The following is a 25,999-nucleotide window of genomic DNA, read 5'->3' as shown; positions in this document are numbered from 1 at the left end:
AATTGTCCTGTGTATTTGTAAATATGTTTTATCTAGCTTGTATTTGTAAAATTTTTTAAACTCTTAGTCCTTATTTGCAATACATTTTCAATAACTTACTATAACACACTGTTAATTTCACATTCTCCTTTAACAGTTAATTTTACACATTGAAAGTGTATCAAAATAGTAAATGTTGACAATGCCTCTTTTAAAAAAAGTTACATAGTTACAATATGTAACAGATAATATAATAAAAATATACTAAAACATGATCAAAACATCAAAATGTGGTGTGGTGTTTTCATTTTAAATATAAATATCTAAATATTTGAAATGGTAACGACTAATGACAATGTCCCCATCAATAATGGTTTATTAATGATCATTTTTACATTTTCCTCACCTTACACAAAGAAAACTCTTAGGAAATGACTTTTATTTTTGTACATCATATTGTTTTAATGTTTATCATATTTTTATGGATCCGGCATTAAAAACAAGTTTTTTTTTGTTTGTTTGTTTTGTTTTTTAAAAAAGTACTTTTTAGTCAAGGTGGGATTCAAACCGATGTTTTTACGTTAGATTCGTCCGACCGCCTCACGGATTTTCCACATGATAGTATGTTTTCTTCCTTTTGTTTTGTGGAATACTATCTTTACTCATCCTGAAGCAAACAAAATTTTCTAGCTAATTCTGTAATATAATATGAGCATGATGACGTGCTGTATACACTATACAGACATGCAGCCAAAATGTCTCTCAGGCCCTCTAGTGGCTGGCTGCAATACAAACGTTAACCCGTCCTTTGCCATGTTAGTGTTAGACCGTTTCTTTATTGAAAACAATCGTAAGAACAGAGAAAAACGTTTAAAGAAAGGGACTACCCTGCAATTGCTGAATCAAATATGTAGGCATGATACATCACATCATTAGTGGAAAACAAAATGATACATAAAAACAGAAATATTTTAACAAAATATTTCATAGGCTCCTACAGATACAGGTTAATTATACAATGTACACAGACAAGTAGTCGAAACACATATAACAACATAAAGTGGTTTTGTTTGTTGTTGTTTTTTTAGAGCTTCGTGGTGTTACATATAAGACATCAAACCTCAGTGAGGAAACAAAATGTTCATCTTCAGAAAACTAGGCGTAAGGCGGGGATACACCCTGAACACACACACACATTTACATTTACATTTATTCATTTAGCAGACGCTTTTATCCAAAGCGACTTACAAATGAGAAAATACAAGCAGAGAACAATACAAGTAGTGCTACCATACAAGATCCATTAATTGAGTTCCAGAAGAAGCAAAGTGCGCAGAGTAGAGGTGCAAGTGCCAGAGTTTGTTTGTTTGTTTATTTATTTATTTATTTATGGGTTGCTTAGGTGTTGACGGAAGAGGTGGGTCTTTAGCTGTTTTTTGAAGATGGTGAGAGATTCTGCGGTCCGGATTGAGGTTGGAAGTTCATTCCACCACTGAGGAACAGTTACTTTGAATGTTCTTGAAAGGGACCTTGAGCCACGCTGAGTAGGTACTACTAAGCGTCGGTCATTGATTGATCGCAGATTGCGTGAGGGAACGTAAGCCTTCAGGAGAGAGTTGAGGTAGGCGGGTGCTGTTCCAGACAAGGTCTTGTAGTTGAGCATCAAGGCCTTGAATTTGATGCGGGCGGCTACAGGAAGCCTACACACACATTCAGAATTAAGCGCAATTTATTTGAGACCATAGTGTATTTTAAATATGATTGAGGAAGAACTTGCTCAAGTAAAAATCACCATGATAGCTTGTTGTGTGGAGTGTGGACCCTGCTGAAAAAAACAATGGAAACCACCACAGACATTCTAAAGGTTTCCGCTACAAATACCTTACAAACAATCAGCTGTTACCCATTAAAACCATTACTATTATTGGTCCTTAATGGTATCCACTAGACACAACATTCCACCTATAGAAGGCAACAAATTACCAATAGAGACCCAACAAGGACCATTACAGTTTCCATTATAACCATTGCAAATTGACCAAGCAGACTTAACTGTTTTTTTTTAACGCAAAACATTTTGTCAAAACTGCGCATGCGCAGAGATGTGCGGAACAGATCATGTGGTAAAAGTGTTCAACTTATTTATTTCCCCGCTCGTATTCCGACAAGTCCCGCCTTCTTTTCTAGGATTGGCTACAAGCATGTAGTAATATGTCGAAATCCAATTGGGCAGTGTGTCACGAGACTAACAGCCAATCTCTGAACGCTGTTAGAATACGGGTGGTAAAAAAGTATCGGACACGTGGGTTGAGTACAGGGCTGCCTGCACTGGTCAGGAGGTTTGTGTACTGTAGTGTACTCTACTGATCTGATCTGATCTGATCTGATCTAAGCTAAGCTAAGCTAAGCTGTCAGCTTCATCTCACATCAACTCACTTGCCCAGTCACTGAGCAACTGGAAGGTAAGATGTGTGCATCATTTCATTATAGAGACATAAATAGAGCTTCTTGACGCTTTATTCATGGAATGCGTCATAACATTGTCTTTATGCTGACTTGATTAAAATTTAATAACAATATAAACAGTACTTTGTGCGCTTGAGTTCATTCATTAAAGTGCAGTGGGTGTCACGTGATCAAAAGCTGTTTCTTTTTGGGTTCGTGGAAAAGGCAAATTCCTTTGTAATTGAGTTAAACAGTGTGCTTATCAGTGAAGTAAACTCTCCTGATTAGGTTGTTCTAGATGTTCAGTCTGTGGTGCAACACCCAGGTTTGTCTGTTCGACCCTGAGTTCATCCTGATTTTCTCTGAACATGATTTTTTTCCCCCTGCACTTCACATAATCCTGTGTAGGTAGTTGGAACAGCTCATGTTATGCTTGAACTACAAAAAAACCCTAACAAACTCTCTCCTGACTGTTTGTTGCACATCTGTGCGAAACATTGATACGTATGTATACATACTAGAGCTGGAACGATAACGATACTGAAACCTTGTGTAACATCTGATATTGATACTCATCCGATATTTTTTTTTTTACTTTACAACTTAAGCTAATGCACAGACCACAAAATGTTCAGGCCTTGCATTCTCCCCTATGAAAGGGCAAAGCACCTCTCAGGAAACAGTCATCACCTGCATGTTCTCCCTGTGCTTCTGGGGTTTCCTTCAGGTATTCCGGTTTCCTCCCCCAGTCCCAAAGACATGCGCTGTAGGCTGATTTGGAGTTTCCATATTGTCCATAGTGTGTGAATGTGCCCCAAGTTCCGTGTGATAGGCTCCAGGCTCCTCCGTGACCTTGTGTAGGATAAGCAGTAAAGAAAATGTATGTCTTAATTAATTAATTAATTAATTAATTAATTAATTAATTATTGGATGGGGTTGATGCCCCAAGGTGAGACTCACTGTTATTGCCGGTCAGTCCATGAAAGACTTCCAAACTGGGAGATGAGCTAAGCGACCAGTCAGGCACAGCGTGCTCTGGGAGTTTGAATAATACTTACGCAGTTTGTAAGGCTGTGGGAAGAGAGGCAAAAGAATTCGCTTTAGAAAGCCTATCTATTACCACGATGGTAGACATAATAGATGTATGGTCAGTCAAAGGAGGGCAGATCAGTGGTATAGTTATGGCAGAAATGCAAGCAGAGTTTTAAAATCCGTTTTTATTTTATTGTATTTATTTATTTATTTGAAATACTTCACTTAAAAAAACTGCAGGAATAAATTCAAGTCTAAAACACCTGTTCCACAAAACTGCAGCTTTTTATTCAGTAACATGGCAAATATAATAAATATACTAATATGTAAAGTATAAAAATAATAAAATCACTCCTAAAAAAACAATCATCTCTTTATACATAAACATTTCCAGTTCTACAGAAATCTTCTCTGAATCCTATTCCATAGCAGATATCAATGGTAGGTGTGAATAAGTTTGTAAGTTGTTTGTAAGTTCTTTCTCTTATTATAGGTAACTGTGGACTGCATCACTTGTCAGTCCTTCTCCCTCTAGTTTTTGTTGTTGTTGTTTGCACTAAGGAAGCATTAGTAGTCTGCTACATCTGAATAACCACTTGCTGATCATGGATTGAGGCCTTCAGACTGTCTTAATTAGGTGTTTGTGTTGTGTAACATGAAAACATTTGCTTGAACTTTTGTGATACCAGCTGGACATATAGTTTGCATATAAAACATATTCATATTCTCTCTCTCGCTCTCTCTCTCTCTCTCTCTCTGTGTGTGTCTGTTGTTGCTAGGATCATGTCAGTCTTGCAGTTCTACAGGAAGGCAGGTGCTGAAGGTGGGCGGAGCCTGCAGAGGGTCAAACAGCTCTATCCACAGGTCACCATAACCACTGAATTCTGCTACAATGTGGAAATGAACGGTGGGTGAGACGAATAACAGGACAGGGTTGAGTTTTGGGTGGTGGAGGTGCAGGGGTTGGAAATGTGCAAGAAATAGAAAAGTATGAGGGGGTGAATCCGTTGTACCCTTAAAGCACCTTGAATGTTTAACCTTAAACCTTTTTAAAATGAATTATTTCATACATTATTTAAGCTCAAGAAACAATATAATGCTCCAGAAGCATGTCTAAACAGAAAGTCTCTATTTTAAATAGAGAATTATGAATTTAGCACTGCCTTAAGAAATTTGACACAAATATCAATGGATGGGTAATTGGAATCACCCATTCAAGCAAAGTAAGCAACAAGCGTATCCTTTTTTCTTCTCTTTGTGTAAATCTCTGTCAGGTTCTGACTGTGTGAGTAGGGAGCAGAAGGATATCCTGCGCTGGTTATTTACTCCTCCTCAGTCTTCAGGCCTGTCAGATGAGCCCACTCTCAAAGCGATGATGCCAGGAGAGAGTCTGGTGGAGATTGGCCCCAGGTACATAAACACTGTTTCAATAACTGAAATGTATAGATGTAATGTTTCTAACATGAGTGCTGTAATTAGAGTGGTAGCAGCACAAATGCCACAGTCCTCAGTATAGTCTCTGTAAAGCTCATTTGTGACTTTTCGCTACTCTTTACAGACTGAATTTCTCCACTGCGTGGTCCACAAATGCCGTGTCCATCTGCCAGAGTGCAGGCCTGAGTCAGGTGACCAGGGTGGAGCTGTCTCGCAGGCACCTCATCAAGGTCTGTATAACTGCTGCACTCGGTGAGAGCTTTGACACTACCTGCTCGTCTTTGCACATATTCGCATAAATATCAGTCACACAGTCATGGGAGAAACAAAGTACACCCTCCTTCAATTCTTTGTTTTTACTTATCAGTGTCTATAAACAAACAAATAAGCTCAGGTGACAACAAAAACCACCACAGATTTCAGTATGTAGTCACTTTTTTCACCAAGTGGGGAAAAAAATAAGCACACCCTATTCATTAACGTGTAGAACCACTTTTAGCAACAATAACTTGAAATTAAAATTTTCTGTAGGAGTTTATCAGTCTCTCATGCCATTTTGGCTCACTCTTCTTTACAACATTGCTTCAGTTCATTGATGTTTGAGGGCATTTATTTATGCACAGCTCTTTTAAGATTCCACCACAGCATCTCAATGGGGTTGAGGACTGGACTTTGATTTGGCCATTCCTAAACCTTGATATTTTTTTTCTTCTTTAGCCAATCAGATTTTGATTTGCTGGTGTACGTGGGATCATTGTCCTGTTGTATAACTCAATTTTGGCCCAGCTTAAGCTGCTGGACAGATGGCAAAACATTTGTCTCAAGAATATTCAGGTATAAAGTGGAGTTCATAGTTGTCTCAATGACTGCAAATTTTTCAGGTCCTATGGCTGCAAAACAAGCCCAAATCATCACCCCTCCACCACCATGCTTAACAGTTGGTACGGGGTGTTTGTGGTGATACTCTTTGTTTGCTTTTTGCCAAACATGGCACTGTGTATAATGAACCAAAATGTCCACCTAGCTCTCATCAGAGCCAAACATTCCAGAATATTTATGGTTTGCTCAGATGCAATTGTGCAAACCTAAGTCATGCTGCCATATTCTTTTTGGAGAGAAGAGGCTTTTTCCTAGCCACCCTACCATGAAAGCCATACTTGTTCGGTCTTTTTCTGATTGTGTTGTCATGAACGTTACATTTATTGTACTTACAGAGGCTTGTAGCTTGATGCAGCTCTTGGGTTTTTCCTTTATATCTCTGACTTGGACTGAATTTGCTGGGATACCCACTCCTGGGAAAACTGGTAACTGTATTGAAGGCAGTTTAGTAAACAATTATATATCAATTATACACCAATGTAAAACTATACCAATATATATCATTGGTAAACAATTTACATTTTAAATTTATGGCATTTAGCAGCCACCCTTATCCAGAGCAACTTATATTTATCTCATCTATACAAATGTGCAGTTGTGGGTTATTTTACTTGTGTTTACTTTTGATCATAGTATTTTAATTAGACATTACAGATCTTACTCATGCTCCCACACGCTACACTGCGCGTGATCAGCAATGCGGTCTTGTTAATAACACATCACTTCCGTTAATAAACGACAGAATTTACACTGCTAGCGTGCAAATACAGCATATAATGACAATAAACTTAAATTAAAACTAAACCTTTTAAGCAGCTTGCACCAGTTTCCCCTGCCCCTTACACACAGTGGAACATTTTGGATATAAACATGTTTGTGTTTGTGAAGAACTGTTTGATCTCCGCGGTGTTTAATTTAAAATGCTCCCTGCCTTAGAGGACTTTCTTCCTCAGTCATGTGATGATTTCGGCTCCGTCTGATTGAGACTGAGGTCATGTTGAGAATAAAAGGTAACACTGACAGAAACAGTAAACTGAAGAAAGCCATTGTCTGTGACTCGGGTGTCTGCTAATGCTAGCGTGCGTTTGACGTCATGCGCCGTCACCCAGGAAGTGGCTTATACTTCCGGCTATTAAAAAAAAAACTCCTGTGATATAATTTGAGATGATATTACCTTTCTAAAATCCACACACTAGACACTAGTGCATAGTGTAAGTGTATAGTACTTCATTTGGGACGCAACTTTAGTATTTATTCCCCGAAGCGTGTTTTCGGAATAGAAGTAGGGTAATGAGTAAATCTCCCTCGTGCCCTGCGCAGACCAACTAATCAATAATGAGATTCGTTGACAACGATTTTCATAATCGATTTTTATCGATTAGTTGTTGCAGCTCTATATTGAACACTCTTGATTTATGTCTTCCCTATTTTATTAAGCTGTGTATATTTTGTCTTCGTCTCAGTTATTAGTAATGTAAACAATATTGAGAGAAATTGGCACTTGGTTGGGGATCCTATGCGAGTGCAACAATCTAAATATGATTTTAGTGTTGCTCTATTTGAGTGTATATATATATATATATATATATATATATATATATATATATATATATATATATATATATATATATATATATAATATAAAATATGTATATATATGTGTGTGTGTGTGTATGTATGTGTGTATATATAATATATATATATATATGTGTGTGTGTGTGTGTGTGTGTGTGTGTGTGTGTATATGTAAATAACAGCTACATTTCTTCTGTTGAAGGATGAGCTGCATGGGCTGAGGAAAGATAAAGAGATGGAGAAGTTAATCAGCCTCTTGTACGACAGCATGACTGAGTGTGTCTACACCAAGCCCATCACGTCTTTCTCTGTGGACGTCCGGCCTCAGGAAGTGTTCGAGGTTGACATTCTAGGAGAAGGCCGTGCTGCGTTGGAGAGGGCCAACGATGAGCTTGGTGAGCAATGTGTCTTATAAAGTGTGGGTTTTTATATATATATATATATATATATATATATATATATATATCATTATTACTAGAAAATTCTGTCTCCATTGTAAAGAGCAATAGATTGGGTCCTGATTGAGAGGGTGAGGATTAGGGGCACATGACATTTAACATAATTGGAAGAAGTGTATTTGTCACAGGATGAGGGGAGATGGAGTGTATTGGGTCACAAGATACGTGTGGGTGTGGGTTTGTGTGTGTGTCATAGACACACAGACATAATGATTGAATGTGAGTGGAAAAAGTAGGCCATTGCTGTCTCATAAGTCTAGCCTTGCACAAGTTACTCTATCTGTATATCTATAGATATTGTTGCAGGCCACTGTAGAATAGCACAATCAAGATTTGCGACAAACATGAAAATGTGTTAAACTTTAGTGACCAAAATCACTATATGAAATTGTTGTCCACTTACTTAGTATGATCCTGGTTGTGTGTGTGTGCGTGTGTGTGTGTGTGCAGGACTAGCTTTTGACTCTTGGGATCTGGACTACTACACGGCATTGTTCCAGAGGGTGAAGAGAAACCCAACTAGTGTTGAATGCTTTGACCTGGCTCAGTCCAACAGGTATGTAAGTTTACGGGGTTAAATAAATAAAAAAATTTAAAAAGACATTTTTTTATTTTACTATGTTACTTTTTATTGAGAAAACTGTGGAAACGGCTGCCCTTAGACTTACATTATTAGTAAGTTTTGCATCAGTAGGTTTTTCCTTCTCTTCTCCATACAGGAAATGTTATGCATAATGACTACTTTTTGTGGAAATCACATATACAGTATACACAACGATTGAAGATCCGTTTTTACAAACACTGCTGTCTATCTGAAATTTGTCAAACTAAATTTCTCCTCTAACGTCCCCTACAGTGAGCACAGTCGCCACTGGTTCTTCCGAGGCCGGATGGTGATTGACGGACAGGAGCAGAAGGACACTTTGTTCAGCCTCATTATGGGCACCCAGCAGCACAGCAATCAGAACAATGTCATCAAGTTCTGCGATAACAGCAGGTGAGAGAGTGAGAGTCAGTCAGCCAGCATGATAACCATCAGTGAGTCACTCTGAGTGCGACAGCATCATCAGTATATATGTGTGTGTGTGTGTGTGTGTGTGTGTGCACAGTGGTATTAAAGGCATGGAGCTGGAGTGTATGTTCCCTACTGACCCTGCGCAGGCCAGCTGCTACAAGACCAGACACACAACCAGACATGTCATCTTCACTGCAGAAACACACAACTTCCCCACAGGTCCGAGCACAGGCACAAATTGTGCATAATACAGGTTGCACAATTGCTAACTTTTATGAGTTGACCAGTAGTTCCAAAAGTAGTCATCTAGTTATCTTTTCCATAGATAAAGTAAAAACTGTTTCAGGATATTGCTGTTTTTATTTGTGCAGCAAAGAATGTGTCAGACATGTTACTAAAAAAAAACTAAAAAGAATTGTAAAAGGATACACTGTTAATAACAAAAGTAAATAAATGATTCTATACTATCTAGAGCTGCAACAACTAATCGATAATAATCGATGATGAAAATCGTTGTCAGTGAATCTCGTTATGGATTAGTCGGTGTGTGCACGGCACGGGGTGCATTTACTCAGTACGTTACTTCTGTTCCGAAAACATTTGGAGAGGACATACTGAAGTTGTGTCCCAAATGACGTACTACACACTTACACTATGCACTATGTACTCTACCGTCTAGTGTATCTTAGAAAGGTAATATCGTCTCAAATGGAACACGAGCGGTTTTTTTTACTAACTGGAAGTATAAGCCTCTTCCTAGTTGACGGCGCATGACGTTATACGCATGTAATGTGACGCCGCTAGCTTTAGCAGATACCCAGAGTCACCGACAATGACTTTCTTCACTTTACTGATTATATACTTAGTTGTATACTTAGTTTATTTTGTATGTAAGTATTTATTAGGGATGCACCAAAATGAAAATTCTTGGCCGAAGCCGAATATAGTGAAAAACCTGGCCGAAGGCTGAATACCGAACACATTTTTTCCAGTTATTTTGTCATTTTTTTCACCATTGCATAAATTATATAGTCAAAATGTGCTTTTTACTATTTTGTTTTGTTTTTCAAAGAAAAAATCAATTACAAAAACTACAATTTCATAATATTTATTTAACACTGAACCTTTTTTTTTCATTCCAGCAGGCATAGGCTACCAACAAGGCACAATATAACTTTAAATAAATAAATTAGTAAAATAAAAATATTTGTATGTGGTCATCTTTGAGCCCTCCTTGAATAGCCTATGTTAGGCCTATAACTGACTGCTGAAAGAATGTAACACTCTGTGTTACAAAAAAGTGCATAGACAAGAGTGCAAAAAAGTGGATGGATCTTACATCTTTCTCTGACACTTTAAAATCCTTCCACACTGCCGACATGTTTGCTGCAATTAAAGCTTCACGCGTCTCACTCTGGTTGCTAGGCTATTTGGTCACGTCATCAAACACGTCATCATTCGGTCAAATTTATTCTGCCTTTTCACTTATTCAGCCAAACACCGAAAGTGCTTTTTTTGCTATTTTCAGCCGAATAATTTTGGTTGCCGAACATTTGGTGCATCCCTAGTATTTATGCATTATTTTTTTTATAGATGCACAAAAAGCACTGAATTAAACTACAGTCCTAAATGAATAATATATATTCTGGTGTGTGTCTGTGTGTATTGGGTTCTTTTCAGTCTTATATAATTGGACAAACAGTTGTGTAAAGTTTTAGTCTGAAGTTTATATTTGTAACACTCAGTTTGTGGATTTTACTTTAAATAAATGAAAAAATGGTACTGAAAGTTTGCCCCGCCCCATCCGATTAATCGAAAAAATAATAGGCCAACTAATCGATTATGAAACTAATCATTAGTTGCAGCCCTAATACTAGCTGAGTGGAGTGGAGTGGCATTGGTTAGTGACGTGCAACCCGCGGCTCTGAAAGCGCTCTTTCACATATCTCTGGTTACAATGGAATTCATTATACTTGGGTTTTATTTTTAAAAATTCTAAAAAAAATGTTTAGCTTTAATGGAAAAACACTTGCGCTTCTTCACTGCATGCAACATGATATCAGAGGGTCCATTACAGCAGAAGAAAATGAAAATCGTATTTTTCCTCGGATAGTTTAGTGCGGTTGACTGTAGAATTGGCTTCACCTCGATTCTTAATACTGTATTGTAAATTGCTATTATTATGTCTTCTGAGAAACATGTAAATATCGTATGAGCTTCTGAAGGGCAGTACTAAACAGAAAAAAAAATGAAGATCATCCTGTTCAAAAAGTTTACACCCCCTGGCTCTTAATGTATCGTGTTGCCTTCTTGAGCATCAGTGAATGTTTGCACATTTTGTAATAGTCGTGTACGAGTCTCTCAGTTGTCCTCAGTGTGAAAAGATGAATCTCAACATTATATAGTTACTGTTTGAAAGGGTCAAATATGCAGAAGATGCTGGAAAAGTAAAGAATGTGCAGGACCTGGAGGATTTTTGTGAAGAACAGTGGGCAGTTTAACTGCTCAGGACAAACAAGGGACTCATGAACAACTATCACAAAACATAAACACATCATATCAGTGATCATCCATGTAACGACACACGGTATTAAGAATCGAGTGCGTGTAAACTTTTGAACTGGTTCATTTGTGTAAATTCAGTTATTATTGTGTCTTGAAGACTATACGTAAGCATCTGTTATGTGAAATAGATTATTCAGGGCAGGACTAAACAAAAAACTAAATGTAATGTATATGATTTCTCTCATTTTATATTATTTTTTATTATTAACATTTAGCAGATTCTGCAAGGTGTATGTAAATGTATGATCTCAACTATATTTCCCTCTTTTAAGTGTCTTTTTTAAAAATTGTTCTAATGCAATTGATGACACAAACTAGACTCTTTCCTGTTCCTTTGTGGATGTTAATGATAAGTGTTGTGTTTTTTTTTGCTGTTTTTTACTTGAACTCTAGGTGTCGCTCCTTTCAGCGGTGCTACCACAGGTACTGGCGGGCGAATCAGAGACGTGCAGAGCGCAGGCCAAGGTGGACACGTGATTGCAGGGACAGCTGGGTACTGCTTTGGTAACCTCCACATCCCAGGTGGGTCTGGTTTTCCAAATGCACCCTCTTAAAACGAAGTTACTAAAACTTTTGGCATGAAAGTGAAGTCCCTCTATTCTCTTGGACATATTTGACGACAGGTTTTTCCCTTCCATGGGAGGAGAGTGGTTGGGAGTATCCTTCCAGCTTTGCTCCTCCTTTGCAGGTGGCCATTGAAGCCAGTGATGGTGCTTCAGACTACGGAAACAAGTTTGGAGAGCCAGTACTGGCAGGTATGATGTGGTGTGTCTTAGCTGTGGTGTGTCTTGTCTTCTTAATTTTTTTTTTTACTTCATTTTCTTCTTTCTTTGCCTTAACAACTCAAGGCTTTGCCCGGTCCTTTGGAATGCGCTTGGCCAATGGTGAGCGTCGAGAATGGATTAAGCCGATAATGTTCAGCGGTGGACTGGGCTCCATTGAGAATGAGCATGTGAAGAAAGAAGAGGCGGCGTCAGGTAGGAAATGTTGGAGGCTCATGGATTATGATGGTAAAATAAACATATTAAGATTCTTATCTTTTAATCTGACACTGGATCTATTCCACATCAAAAATATAAATGTATATGTGTGAGATTTTGAAGTAAGATGCCCTTGAGAAGGAACACCGAGTTTGAAAAGGATAATTGTGTGCATCTCCTGTCCATGGTATTAGGTATGGAGGTGGTGAAAATAGGAGGCCCTGTGTATAGGATTGGTGTAGGAGGAGGGGCTGCGTCCTCTGTACAGGTAGATGCTGATCTTAATCTCATCAAAGTTTTACACTTAATCACTTGACGGACATACCTGTATCTGGATGTTTCTTACCGCTTTGTTAAAAGCGGCAAGTTGTAAGCGGAAATCTGTTTGTGTATGTGTGTGTTGTAGGTACAGGGTGATAATTCCAGCGATCGTGATTTGGGTGCGGTACAAAGAGGAGATGCCGAGATGGAGCAGAAGATGAATCGGGCTCTGAGGGCCTGTCTGGAGAGAGCTACAGGAAACCCCATCTGCAGTATCCATGACCAGGGTGCAGGAGGCAATGGTAATAAATATATCATGTGACATTATCATTTTAGTGCTGATTATTACAGAATGCTTATTCTGATTTGGGAGTTTAATACTCTTAATAATACTTGTTCAAGTACATTATTATTTGTATACTAACAACTTGCACAAGGGCTCGTATCACAGATACGATCAGTGAGTCCACATAAGCAGAGTAAAAACGTGTGTAATCCATGAAGCTTTCTGTGAGGAGATGTTTCTTTAGGATAAACGAAATGAATAAATAAGTCTCCAGTATCAGCACTTTGTAACAGACAGAGTGTAACTTTTCTGACATGGGAAAGTCTTCAGGACTGAGGGCTTTCTTGTTTCTCAGTGCATCTTTTCTGGCTTATTAACATCAAAATTATGCTATACTGTAATGGAAGTGATTAAACAGTAAACAACTTGTTTTGTGGATTTTCCACAACATTAGCGTAACTAAACTATAAACATTACGAGTATGATGTCTCATTTTTTTTTTTCATGAATAAAAATTTCATTGTTGATGAATCATTTCACATGGGATCATACTGTATCACTTTCATTTACTGATAAGATCACTTTTAGGCCAGTAGTTAAAATGTAAATAAATGAGTATTTACACTCCCCAAGAGAGTCTGAATGTGTTCTGTACTCTAGGAAATGTGTTGAAAGAGCTGAGTGAGCCCGCCGGAGCAGTCATCTACACCAGCAAATTTAAAGTGAGCTTCAGTTTACAAGAGCTTTGTGTGGAAGTTGCATATAAATATAAATACTGATCATAGTCAAGTTATTCTCTATATCGGAAACTCTAATAACCCACTTCCTCCTCCTCCTACAGAGAGGTGATCCCACCCTCAGTGTTTTGGAGTTGTGGGGGGCAGAGTATCAGGAGAGTAATGCTCTGTTGCTCCGCCCATCTGACCGGAGTTTTCTGGAGAGGGTGTGTCGGAGGGAGAAATGTCCAGTTGACTTTGTGGGAAACATTACAGGTGATAGTAAGGTGGGCGTAAAAACTGTAATATACAATCCCCAGGGAAAGTATTGGAACAGAAAGGCCTGTACTTTTGTTTTGTTTGTACGGTTCCATTTGGGTTTGAGTTCAAAATCAGGATCAGAATTTCAGATTTCATTTCCTCATATTTAAAATAAATAACACTAAATATTTGGTTGCATATCCCTTGCTTGCAAAAACTGCATCAAGCCTGGGACTCCATGACATCACCAAACTGTTGCGTTCTTCTTTTTTGTTGCTTTTCCAGGTTTTTACCACAGCCTCTTTAAGCTGTTGTTTGTTTCAGGGTGTTTCTCGCTTCAGTCTCCTCTTCAGGATGTGAAATGCTGCTCAATTGGGTTAAGGTCTGGTGATTGACTTGGTCAGTTTAAAACCTTCCACTTTCCCCCTTGATTAAGTCCTTGGTTGAGTTGGCAGTGTGTTTTGAATCATTGTCTTGCTGCATTATGAAGTTCCTCCCAATTAATTTGGATGCATTTCTCTGTAAATTGGCAGACAAAATGTTCCTGTAAACTTCTGAATTAATTGTCCTGCTACCATCATGAGTTACGTCATCAATAAAGATTATTGAGCCTGTTCTAGATGCAGCAATGCAAGCCCAAGCCATGACACTACCTCCACCATGCTTGTATGTTTTGTATGTTTTAGATTGTATGTTTTGGATCATGAGCAGATCCTTTCTTTCTCCACACTTTGGCCTTTCCATCACTTTGGTAGAGGTTCATCTTGGTTCCAGAACTTTTGTGGATCATCTCTGTATTTCTTTGCGAATTCCAATCTGGCTTTCTGATTCTTACTGCTGATGAGTGGTTTGCATCTTGTGGTATGGCCTCTATATTTAGCAAAAACAAAATAATTGCCCTTGCCTTTCCAAAACTTTCAGAGGGGATTGTAGATGACATTTACTAATTGTAAAACAGAACAGACAAAATTGCATTGCAGTTCAATGTTTGAGACTGCCTTGGCAAGCCAGATATTGCATGGTCTGAAGTGTAAGTGTGTGTGTGTGTGTGTGTGTGTGTGTGTGTGTGTGTGTGCGCGCGCACCTAGATATAACCACGTCTGTCTTCTGCATGTTTATTCCATGTAGATTGTTCTTGTGGATGATATCTCTAACACTGGCAGTGCCGTGATTGGAGGGCGGAACCCTGTGGATTTGGAACTTGATTGGGTATTGGGAAAGATGCCTCAGAAGGTATGTGGAAAGGTTGAAACCTCTGGGAAAATTCTCCAACTCTCAGAGGTCCATGAATGGTGCTCCATCTGGCAGTTACTCGTAATGCTTGAGCTAGATAAAAGACAGTATTCCATCTTTTTTCCCACTTTATGCACAAAAATGTCATATCCCAATACTTGATATTTTCACAAGATATGCATATTTGAACTAAATCTACCAAAGTATATCAAATATATCAAAGAATATTTGAAATAAATGTACCAAAATAAATCAGATATATATCTTTGGATAATCAGGAATGTGAAATGTATTGTTCTGTTGCCCAGCCCTGATGATCCTTAATGTGACTTCCTGACAGAATTGATGAGCTCTATTAGTCAATCAATCTCTCTCTCTCTCTCTCTCTCTCTCTCTTTCTCTCTCTCTCTCTCTCTCTCTCTCTCTCTAGGAGTTCAGGCTGGACCATGTGCCTTCCTGTCTGCAGCCTCTCTCTCTCCCTCCAGGACTTTCTGTGTTGCCTGCTCTTGAGAGAGTTCTTCGACTGCCTGCTGTGGCCAGCAAACGCTACCTCACCAACAAGGTTTCCCATTTCCCTTAAGTTTTTTGAATTATTTCTTAATTACACTGTTTATGTTGGACTAATTTGGTCACTGCTTCTGAAAGCGGTTGAATAAAATATCACCACAACTTAATCCAAGAGAATACAAGTCCACTAGCTGATTGAGGCTTTTCAAGAATAATAGACTGCTTTGGAAATACAGAGTGCACTCCAGAATTATTGGCACCCTTCTTGAACGTGAACAAATATTAGTATAGAAAAACAACAACACGTGCATTTTAAATTATATTTTGCGTTCAAAAATGCAATCGCAATATGTTTAAATAAAATTATACTGAAAAAAAAAATTAAGGAGTGCCGAATGGGCCACTCCTCCATGCAGAATATTATAAACTCCTTTATATTCTTAGGTTTGTGCATGTGGAGTGTCCTCTTCATTTCGGGCCACAGGTTGATTTGGAAGTATGTTTGGCTCATCTTGTTGAAAGCTCTATCTGTGGACCCATTTAAACCTCCTGGCAGAGGCAGCCAGGTTTTGGGCCGTAATATCTTGGTACCAAGCAGAATTCATGACTCTATTAATCTTCACAAGAGCGCCTTCACAGACTCTTAATCTTCACAGACTCACTGATCCACCTTTGTATTTTACAGTGGGTTATCTTTTGTTTGGTCCCCTTTTGTTGCCAAACATGCTGATGGTGTACAAAGCCAAAAAGTTTGACTGGACACATTAGATTAGATTCAGCTTTGTCAATGAGCAGAGTACAAGTACAAAGCCAACAAAATGCAGTTAACATCTAAGCAGAAGTATAAAACTGCAAATTGCATGAAATTATATAAGGAATAATGAATGAATGAGGTAAAGCTGAAATGCAATGATGGGTTTGTTTACGGTGACGGTGTTCTCTTCCAGGGAACAACGTTCTTTTCCGTTTCATGATGTGTTAGTATGTCCCAGTACTTGTGCACTACAGCACATACTTTTAGTGCATTGTATAAGTAGACGAATCGAATTGAGATGCAGGGATGGATTACGGTATACGAGGTGTAGTTCTAATAATGCTTCGTGAAGGTCAGGCACGTTTAAAAAAAATTATTTATTTGTTTAAAAACAAATTTGGTGAGTTGCTCTCAGGAAGAGAGAAGCTTTTTTTATTGCAATGCCTCCAGAAAGCATGCTGGTATTAAAAGTGTCATTTAACAGTTGATTTTGAAATTTGACAATCAGCTGTGCAGTTGTAAAACTGTGGTCTTTGGGAATATATTGTAAAGATAAATAGTTTCTTCTGTTGTTCGAATGGAAAAATATTGTGTTTTAATATTTATTTTATAAAACTCGTTTTCATGAAGAGTGCCAGTAATTCACTCTCCATATTCACACCTATTGTCTTCTTATATATTCTTCTATTAGGTGGATCGCTCTGTGACTGGATTGGTGGCACAGCAGCAGTGTGTAGGGCCCCTCCATACCCCACTGGCTGATGTGGCTGTGGTTGCTCTATCACCCTTCAGCCTCCAGGGTTCTGCTACAGCAATTGGGGAGCAGCCAATTAAAGGCCTGGTTTCCCCAGCGGTTGGAGCTCGAATGGCTGTGGGTGAGGCTCTCACCAATCTGGTGTTTGCACGCGTCACTGCTCTGAAGGTAAAATGTGGCACTGTTGGGTAACAGTTAATTTAACAGTCACTGTGGTCGGGTAACGGTGCTGCTCATCGAAAGAGTGTGTTATATTTACAATGTCTCTTTGAGCTCTTCAAACAGTATATCTCAGCAGTTTCATAAAACGGGTATTTTTGTACAGTTTATCTGTGAGATTCTGTTAAATCCTGTTGGAAAAGGATATTTGGTTTGTTGTTCTTTTTTTTTTTGGTATTCTGACACTCCAGGAAGTGCTGTTTTCTATCATCTCCTTTCGAAACCATCTCTGCGAGTTATACTTGTAGAGAGACTGCTTATCCTGTGCGAATCAATCATGATTACAACAGATTCAGTAATTATGTTATAAGTTAAGTTATTACTTAACGCACCTGTTTCTGGAAATCTTATCTCATATCAATTCGTCTTGCGTTTAAAAAAAAAATAAAAAATCTGTGTGTTTCTCTCAGGATGTAAAGTGCAGTGGTAACTGGATGTGGGCGGCGAAGTTGCCAGGTGAAGGGGCGTGTCTGTGGGATGCGTGCCAGGCTATGTGCAAGGTCATGGGACAGTTGGGCGTTGCTGTCGATGGCGGAAAGGACTCCCTCAGCATGGCTGCTCGTGTTGGTGGAGAAACCGTCAAAGCACCAGGTGCGTGTGTGTGTGTTTGTGTGTGTGTATCAATGTGCTAATCGAATGATGTTAACCTATATTCATTTTTCTTTCTTAGGTTCTTTGGTCATCTCTGTGTATGCTGTGTGTCCTGATATCACTGCTACTGTCACCCCTGACCTGGACGACCCAGAGGGCAAAGGTCAGTTTGGCATTTCAGGCATTTTTAGGACTGGGACATGTAATTATTAAAGTCAATGTTGTGCGAAAATGGAATATCTGAGTGGGTAGGTCTCTCTCTCTTTCTCTCTCTCTCTCTCTCTCTCTCTCTCTCTCTCTCTCACTCTGTGTCAGGTGTATTGCTGTATGTTCCTGTGAGCATGGGTAAATACAGGCTGGGTGGCTCTGCTCTTGCTCAGTGTTATGGTCAGCTGGGAGACTGCAGTCCAGACCTGGATTATCCTGACCATCTCTCAGCCTGCTTCAACACCACGCAGACACTCATCGAAGGTGAATAATGTTTACTGTTACTTTTCACAGATTTTTTTTTTTCGTTAATCATCTTTGTCAATGTTGCTCCTTTTCTTAGTGCTTTTGTGAGTCTGATAGTGTTTGTGTGTGTGTGTGTGTATGTATGGTAGATCATCTGCTGAGTGCAGGGCATGATGTCAGCGACGGAGGACTCATTTCCTGTCTGCTGGAGATGGCCTTTGCAGGAAATCGTGGGATAGAAGTTGACTTGCCTTTTGATGGAGTTGGAGGTCAGTGTAACGTCTGAATGTCAAAATCTGTATGCTAAGTCACCTTTTAAGATCATTCCCTCTCCCCCCCCCCCCCCCCGCCTCAGTGATGGAGGCTTTGTTCTCAGAGGAGTTGGGTCTGGTGTTGGAGGTGTGTGAGAGGGATGTGGAAAGTGTGTGTCAGCGGTACACACATGCTGGGCTGGGCTGCTACAAGATTGGCACCACCTGTGGCTTTGGACCTGACTCTATGGTGAGCTTTTCTGTTTCAGAACTTCTCTGCGATAATGTCTACATGCTTTTTCCAATGCGTTGGGATTGTTAAGTAGTCAAAGTTTAGGATTTTAGGAAACCGTTCAAATTTTCAGTTTTCATTTCGCTAATCCTTTACTTTTGATGTGTTGTCCAAATGTGTCTAACTTGTGAAAAGTAATCCGTGTTGCCAGCAGCAGCAGCTCGTGAGCAGAGAGTTTGATGTGGTAGGAAGATGTTAATGTTGCAGTGCAGGCTACTATCTAGTAAATAGGCAGTTTAGAGTTAATGCTATACAGTCATCCAGAATACTGTCTAGCATAGGGCTGGGCGATATGACAAAAATATCATATCATGATATTTGAGGACATTTCTACGATACACGATGCGTATCACAAAATATAATTTATCTACCAAACTGTTCGCAAAACAGTAATAAAATACAATACTTTTCTTTAATGCCTACAAAGACAAAGAAGATTACATTTAAAAAAAGTTACTTCAAATCAGTGGCATCCATTCAGTACCATTTAATTTGTAATTATTAAAAACTTAAAAAATACTTTACCATACTGACAATATCTCAGAAATGTGTATCGCATGATCATTTATCACAATATCGATATATCGCCTAGCCCTAGTCTGGCAACTCGATTTGAGACGTTTTAGATGTACCATTGTTCAACTATGTTTTTGACAGCAGGTCTGTTTTGTCACCAATTAACCGTAGTCATTGAATTTCCAGCCCAGCTACATCTCGCAAACCGCTCAAAAAAAAATACTCTCATTTTTGTCAGCCTCTGCATGGCAAACAAGGTCACAGTGGTGCACACGTATTTCTGATATACAGACCTTATCCACTCCATAATCCCTTTCATCTTTCCCAATCTGTGCAGTAGAAGCACTACAAAACAGTACACTTTGCCTTTTGTTTGAGAAATCTTCTTAGTTCTAATTCTGCTTATTTGCCTGGTGGCCACAGAGTATTTTTAAACTAGCCCAAGTTGGCAACCTTGCTAGTATCTGTCCTGTCTGCTGTTCCTCCCGCGAGTGACGGGGCAGCATGATTCTTGCCCAGTGGATCTCTATTAGCACTTGTTGCAGTTCCCATTTATGACCACTGGGTATAATTCTAATACTTTGGAGCTAACTGGAGGTGTGAGCACGCTGGCTCATGATTGCTCCACATCTATAAAGATGACCAAATCAATAAAACATTGGCTTATATCTGTCAAATAGCAATTTTTTTAAACAATTTTTAAAATCATTGGTCTCTCAAAAGTGGTAAATTTAACAGAATTTATAATGTTTGGGGTTGTGAATGGGGATTTCATAAATAATCGTTGTTGAACGGCTGATGTATATGGTGAGGCTCTGCACCACTTGCCTATATGGATGAGCCACAACTGCGTTTTGCACCAGCTAGGCATTTTTTTGCCTTGTGTAATTAATTATATAAGATTAATTAAGTGTATAGGGGGACATCATGCCGGTTTCTGCTTTTATGACTTGACTTTTATACCATGGTTTTGAATGACCAAAAAATTAACTCATTTTAAATAGAGGTGTAGGATGGAAATAATTCTTGATCACTTCTTGTTCTTCAGGTCAGGGTGAGCCTGTGTGGACAGGAAGTGCTGCATGAGCGTCTACCGACTCTCAGGGCTTTATGGGAGAGCACAAGCTTCCAGCTGGAGTGTCTGCAGGCCAATCCACTGTGTGTACAGCAGGAAGAGCAGGGGCTATCTATCCGCACCCAGCCATACCTCAGACTGACCTTTGACCCTGCTAAAACACTGATAACAAAAGAGCTTGGTTAGTCTAAAGCCTTAACCTTTTTATATATATATATATATATATAAAAAATGCAAAAGAATAGCTTGTGAACTTTCTGGACGTCAACACCACCTTGATTTGTTTGATTAATTCACTAATTTATGTGATGTCTGTGTTGTAATGTTGCGTAGCTGAGGGCAAGCCTCGTGTTGCAGTCATCCGTGAGGAAGGCAGCAATGGTGATCGAGAGATGTCTGTCTCTCTGTATATGGCTGGATTCGAGGTACACAAATACACTTTTCAGCTGTTCATTAATTTGAGACTATGGGACTAATTACAGTTTGAAAGTATCTTTGTGTATCCTTTAATATATAACGAAAACCTAAAGGAAACAAAAGGATACAATCCCATAAATTATTATTTTAATGCGGGATAAGATTATAACGTTGCCGGAGGACGTCTGTAATAATTATGATTGAATAGTACAGGATAAGTGATAATTTAAATCACAGAGGTGGGAGTCGTCACTAAAATTCCCAAGTTTACTACATACACCTCATTTTAATACACTATTTCACGTATTTATTATTAAACCTTGTTGTAGGCTGCACAAGCTGTGCTTCATTAGTAGTATAGATGCTCTGAGCACTTTTTTAGGAACGTCTATACACCTACTCATTCGTGCAATCATCTGATCAGCCAATCACGTGGCTACAGTGCAGTACATAAAATCCTGCAGATACGGGCCAGCAACATCAGGGTAATGTTCACATCAACCATCAGAATGGGTCACAATTTTGACAGTGGCATGATTGTTTGTGCCAGATGGGTTGGTTTGAGTGTTTCTGTAACTGCTGATCTCCTGGGATTTTCACACACAACAGTCTCTAGAGTTTACACAGAATGGTGCAATAAAGAAAAAACATCCAGTGAGCAGCAGTTCTGCAGAAAGAAATGCCTTGTTGTTGATGAGAGAGTTCAATGGAGAATGGCCAGACTGGTTCGAGCTGATAGAAAGGCTACAGTAGCGCAGATTACCCCTCTGTACAATTGTGGTGAGCAGAAAAACATCTCAATGCACGACACGTCGAGCTACAACAGCAGAAGATACACGGGAATTGGTAACAGAAGTACAGTATTTCCATGAAATCTCTATTAATATTTATGACTTTATCATTAAATAAAAGATGGAAATGTATTTTACAAAATTGTATTTTGAAAAAGTCACTGGTAAGGTAGCCTTCCGATTATGTGACACTGTAACAACCCTATTAGAGACCTTCAATAAATCACCTTCAAGTCATTTATGATTTTCATGTGTTTTGTGCAGACTCGCATGTTACGCAGAATGTATTTTCTTCTATATTTGTTCAAATGTGATATGATGTTTGTGTTTTCTGTTGTCTGCAGGTGTGGGATGTCACAATGCAGGACCTGTGCTCCGGTTCCACGACCCTTGACCCATTCCGAGCTGTTGTGTTTGTAGGCGGCTTCAGTTACGCTGATGTGCTGGGATCAGCCAAAGGTGAACCTTACACACAAGCACACACACACAAAGGAACACAAAGGATCCCACACCCATGTTAACCGAAATGATGAAGCAGTGCTGTTAAAATGCCCGCGTAAAAAAGCTTTAACTATGAATTTACAGCTGGTGATGTTTCCAATCATGAATGCCCAGTTAATATTGGAATAGTGCACTACCTTGTTCCTTCTCTGGTGAACATGTACTTTATAAGATGTGCAAAAAAAATGCACATTCTCTTCCATAAACAATGCAAATGTTTGCGTACATAAAGTCTGCTAATTTTGTGTCCATAATATTTATGTTGAACTGTCCTGATTGTCCTCTCAGGCTGGGCGGCTACTGTCACCTTTAACCCCAAAGCCCGGGAGGAATTTGAGCGTTTCCGGCATCGTAGCGACACACTTAGTCTAGGGGTGTGTAATGGCTGCCAGCTTCTGGCTCTGCTAGGTTGGGTGGGTGGAGCACAGAATGGAGGTGAGTGGAGAAAAGGCCTTAAAAAATGTTGTATACAAATATAGTCTTCATGTCTAATGTAGTCTTTCCTTTATTAGGTATAATGGACATTGGATGCATGTTGTTTTGTATAATCACTGTGAGATGTTTTGAGAGAAAATAATGACAATTTTGTTTTTGCATTGTGATACATGCACAGAGATTCATATCACTTTCCTTGTCTTTTACTTGCTTGCTTATTATTTTCAGTGCTTCCTCTCTTTATCACTCTGTTGCGCTTTGTGTTGTAGGCTCTGAGGTGGCCTTGACCCATAATAAGTCCGGTCGGTTTGAGTCCCGCTTTGTGAGTGTCAGCATTCTGCCTTCTCCAGCCATTATGCTGAAGGGCATAGAGGGATCTGCCCTGGGTGTGTGGGTTGCCCATGGAGAAGGTGAGAGTGTCCATGTTAAGAATATCACACTAGCAAGCAAATATTCACCTGGATGATGTGTCATGGCATGTAGTCATGGCATCAACTCATTTTTATGGCACACTTTTTTTCAAATATATTCAGTGTTGTTTATGAAGTCTATCCACCAACGTTGGGATGAGTAGTTAACTATAGTTTTATAAATAGAATCGGATTTAAATTTTAGAACAAGAACTGATGATGATTGTGAGTGTAAATAAATATTATGCATAGCATTCTCTATTTTCTAGCTATAGGTAACATATGACATGGCTGTTGTTAAAGTTTGACCATATCATAGACCCACCCACAACATACTGCAATATGTTTTATCATATTTTCTCACACTTTCTGGGGCACAAAGTGCTGCACATGATAATAGATATTTTATTCAAAAGTCTGGAGGGAAAACAAAATTTTGTGTGGCCAACAATAACCTGCTTCCACTTAATTACTAGTTTCCTCCATAAATAAATGAGAGGATAAAAATCTTTATTGGTGAAAGAAAAACTTGATAAATGTAATGAGGTAAAATATTTTCTTTTGTCTACTTGAAGGAGAGTGAACGATACACCCTTCCTTCCCCGCCCTATTAACTGCTTATCCAAGTTCAATTTATTATAATTTATTCGGAATGGAAATCGACTTATCGGGCATTCTCAATCAGTATAAACAAATGAATTATTTTATCGCTGCGAGTCTGTTATGAGATTAGTCAGGACACTGTTGGGTTTCTGTGTGTAGAGTATCGTCACTCTGTGTTTAGCTGCTGGTGAGCAGGGTGACAGGAAAGGGGAGGGGTGTGAGCCCCCTGCTGGGCAAACAATTCCCACCTCTCCACAATAACACTGGTACAGAAATAAAACAGAAAGTGCAACTAAAAGTTTTTTGATAGTAAAACTGTCACAATAAAATGATAAAGTTTAAACCTAATAGGCTAGGTAAAAAAAAAAGAAATACTTATGGAAAAACTGCAAATTCTTAAAGCGTTGAGTGTCTACTTTCATGTGAGCCATTAAACACTACTGCGGCATGTGACCTCACAAATGAATTCAGTGCTGAACACGGGCACCCCCAAAACAGGTGGAAATAATACAATTTTCTGAATTTAAAAAAAAAAAAAAGAGTTAAACATACCAGTGTGAAGATAATGCATTATCCAGCTCTGCAATCCACTAGCTAACTTAAATGCCATATCAAGGAGTACCACATTCCTGCAGTTCACATTTATACACTGCATATGGCCAAGTAGCCAATATTTTATTACATGTATATAATGTGTGTTTGTAATTCTTTTCTTTTAAAGATTGAATGTAAAGTCCCTTTTCTGGGACTGGGAGGGCTGATGTCATCTGCTTTGGATATGTTATTATAATTTAGAAAATAATAATTTAACTAAAAGTTCATTCCAAATCCCAACTCAAGTAAATACATTACAGGAGCATTACACCAAATGTGATTTTGTATTGTACAATATTTCTACAGTCCCTGTTAATAAATCCGAACTTCCTTGTACAGGTCTGATGCAGTTCCGCTCCCCTGAAGCACAGCAGAAGCTGATCAGTGCATCTCTGGCACCCCTGCGCTACGTGGATGAATCCGGAGCCCCCACTGAGACCTACCCCATGAACCCAAATGGCTCTGCGCTGGGCATAGCGGGTATCTGCTCGCCTGACGGGCGCCACCTGGCCATGATGCCCCATCCAGAGCGCACGGTGCTGGGCTGGCAGTGGGCCTGGGCACCTGCACCTCTCAGAGCCTCACTGCGTTCCTCACCTTGGCTCCGCATGTTCCACAATGCCGCTGTGTGGTGTCAGAGTGAGGGGTTGGCATCATAGTGATCATAGATATAGCTATTTCACTGATACAGCTGTGAAAGTATCCTGAAAGCCAGTGAATATTTGTATGTTTAATTGAGAAGAGTTAGATTTACGTGGTTGTGTAAAAGGCTAAACCTATATATATAAAAAAAATTTATTAAAAACCCAACAATTTTATACAAACATCATTAACAAGAGTCAAACTGAAGATGGCTGCATTCCAATCAATATTGACAATCTTGTGGTTAACCTGTGACCTCACAATCATGTTAAGGAAATGCTTTTGCACATTTCTGAAGGCAAGGGAGCAAAACTGGCCATGTTCTCTGGGTGGGAGGGGTGGCGTACTCTCGCTACCCTGTCAATCACAGCAACACTAGCCAGTCATAGGTTTCTGTGAGCTCAGTTGAACAGCAGTTGATGCTGATGTGCTATTTGGCTTCACATGCCTCGGAGGAAGCACGTATTAACCTTCACCCTTCATAGTTGGTAGATGTCATATGATTGGGGAGAGCTTGCTGGTGGGTGGGAATTGATACTGTAGGTAACGAAAATGGTGTGAAATAAATTATAGTAGTAATAATAATAAAAAGAAGGAAATGATTTTTTGGCTACTGTGATGATTTGTGTTTACTTGACAGAAACCAATGATGAGGACCAAATTCTGCTACATGTACATGTGATTTTGATTGATTAAACAAGTTGTTGTTATTGTTCATGTCAGTATTGTAACCTCATACGGTATCTCAAAAAGTGTCATCTTTCATATTCCAACGGTATGTGGTTCTGGGACATTTTTGTGCAAGTTGTGAATATTTGTCCACCAGCCACAATGAGTTGTCCTGTTTTACACAGATTTCATGCACCAAAAACTGCTGGATTCAAGAAAAAAGTTTTGCAATTTGCTGGATATGTGAGGATATACAGTGTATGTTTATGTATCTCTGAGTTATATACTCCAAGTTTGCCTTGAAAGATGAAATAATAAAGTACATTTTGATAAGAACAAGGACAATTGCTTGTGTAATTTGGTATAATCACATACTGCTGATAAGAATTTAAAGATAATTATGCTT

The 25,999-nt window shown here is 39.0% G+C and overlaps 1 protein-coding gene across 3 annotated transcripts; it reads left to right on the top strand.

Annotated features, from left to right (window-relative positions):
- The first annotated feature begins 1,319 nt into the window (after positions 1–1,319).
- Positions 1,320–25,976, top strand: pfas (phosphoribosylformylglycinamidine synthase). 3 transcript variants are annotated; one of them, XM_053614306.1, is made up of 29 exons: positions 1,320–1,523; positions 4,236–4,363; positions 4,731–4,866; positions 5,015–5,120; positions 7,547–7,739; positions 8,253–8,358; positions 8,659–8,799; positions 8,912–9,036; positions 11,776–11,904; positions 12,006–12,137; positions 12,231–12,359; positions 12,557–12,630; positions 12,769–12,925; positions 13,570–13,631; positions 13,751–13,912; positions 15,015–15,119; positions 15,550–15,681; positions 17,072–17,302; positions 17,764–17,944; positions 18,024–18,107; positions 18,260–18,415; positions 18,547–18,666; positions 18,753–18,898; positions 20,505–20,712; positions 20,865–20,956; positions 22,084–22,198; positions 22,529–22,675; positions 22,945–23,085; positions 24,622–25,976. In XM_053614306.1, exons 1-29 carry the CDS (start codon positions 1,492–1,494, stop codon positions 24,939–24,941), a joined length of 3,990 nt encoding a protein of 1,329 aa, XP_053470281.1. In that variant the 5' UTR covers positions 1,320–1,491; the 3' UTR covers positions 24,942–25,976. The 3 variants fall into 3 exon arrangements, with proteins under 3 accessions (XP_053470281.1, XP_053470279.1, XP_053470280.1); XM_053614304.1 differs by having other exon boundaries at positions 12,006–12,359; XM_053614305.1 differs by having other exon boundaries at positions 1,320–2,441; positions 12,006–12,359.
- Positions 25,977–25,999: the final 23 nt, after the last annotated feature.

Source organism: Ictalurus furcatus, chromosome 25 (genome assembly GCF_023375685.1).
Source record: "Ictalurus furcatus strain D&B chromosome 25, Billie_1.0, whole genome shotgun sequence".
Lineage (NCBI taxonomy): Eukaryota > Metazoa > Chordata > Actinopteri > Siluriformes > Ictaluridae > Ictalurus > Ictalurus furcatus.
Note: the sequence above shows the minus strand (reverse complement) of the source record. Positions and strands in the feature narration are given on the sequence as shown.

What these genes read in the sequence shown, in the direction of transcription:
- pfas (XM_053614304.1), top strand. Translation starts at nt 1,492, where the DNA reads ATGTTCTTGAAAGGGACCTTGAGCCACGCTGA. An exon ending in GCCTTTTGATGGAGTTGGAG is followed by an intron (nt 18,667 to 18,752) that starts GTCAGTGTAACG and finishes CCCCCGCCTCAG; the next exon opens with TGATGGAGGCTTTGTTCTCA. An exon ending in GGGTGGAGCACAGAATGGAG is followed by an intron (nt 22,676 to 22,944) that starts GTGAGTGGAGAA and finishes TTTGTGTTGTAG; the next exon opens with GCTCTGAGGTGGCCTTGACC.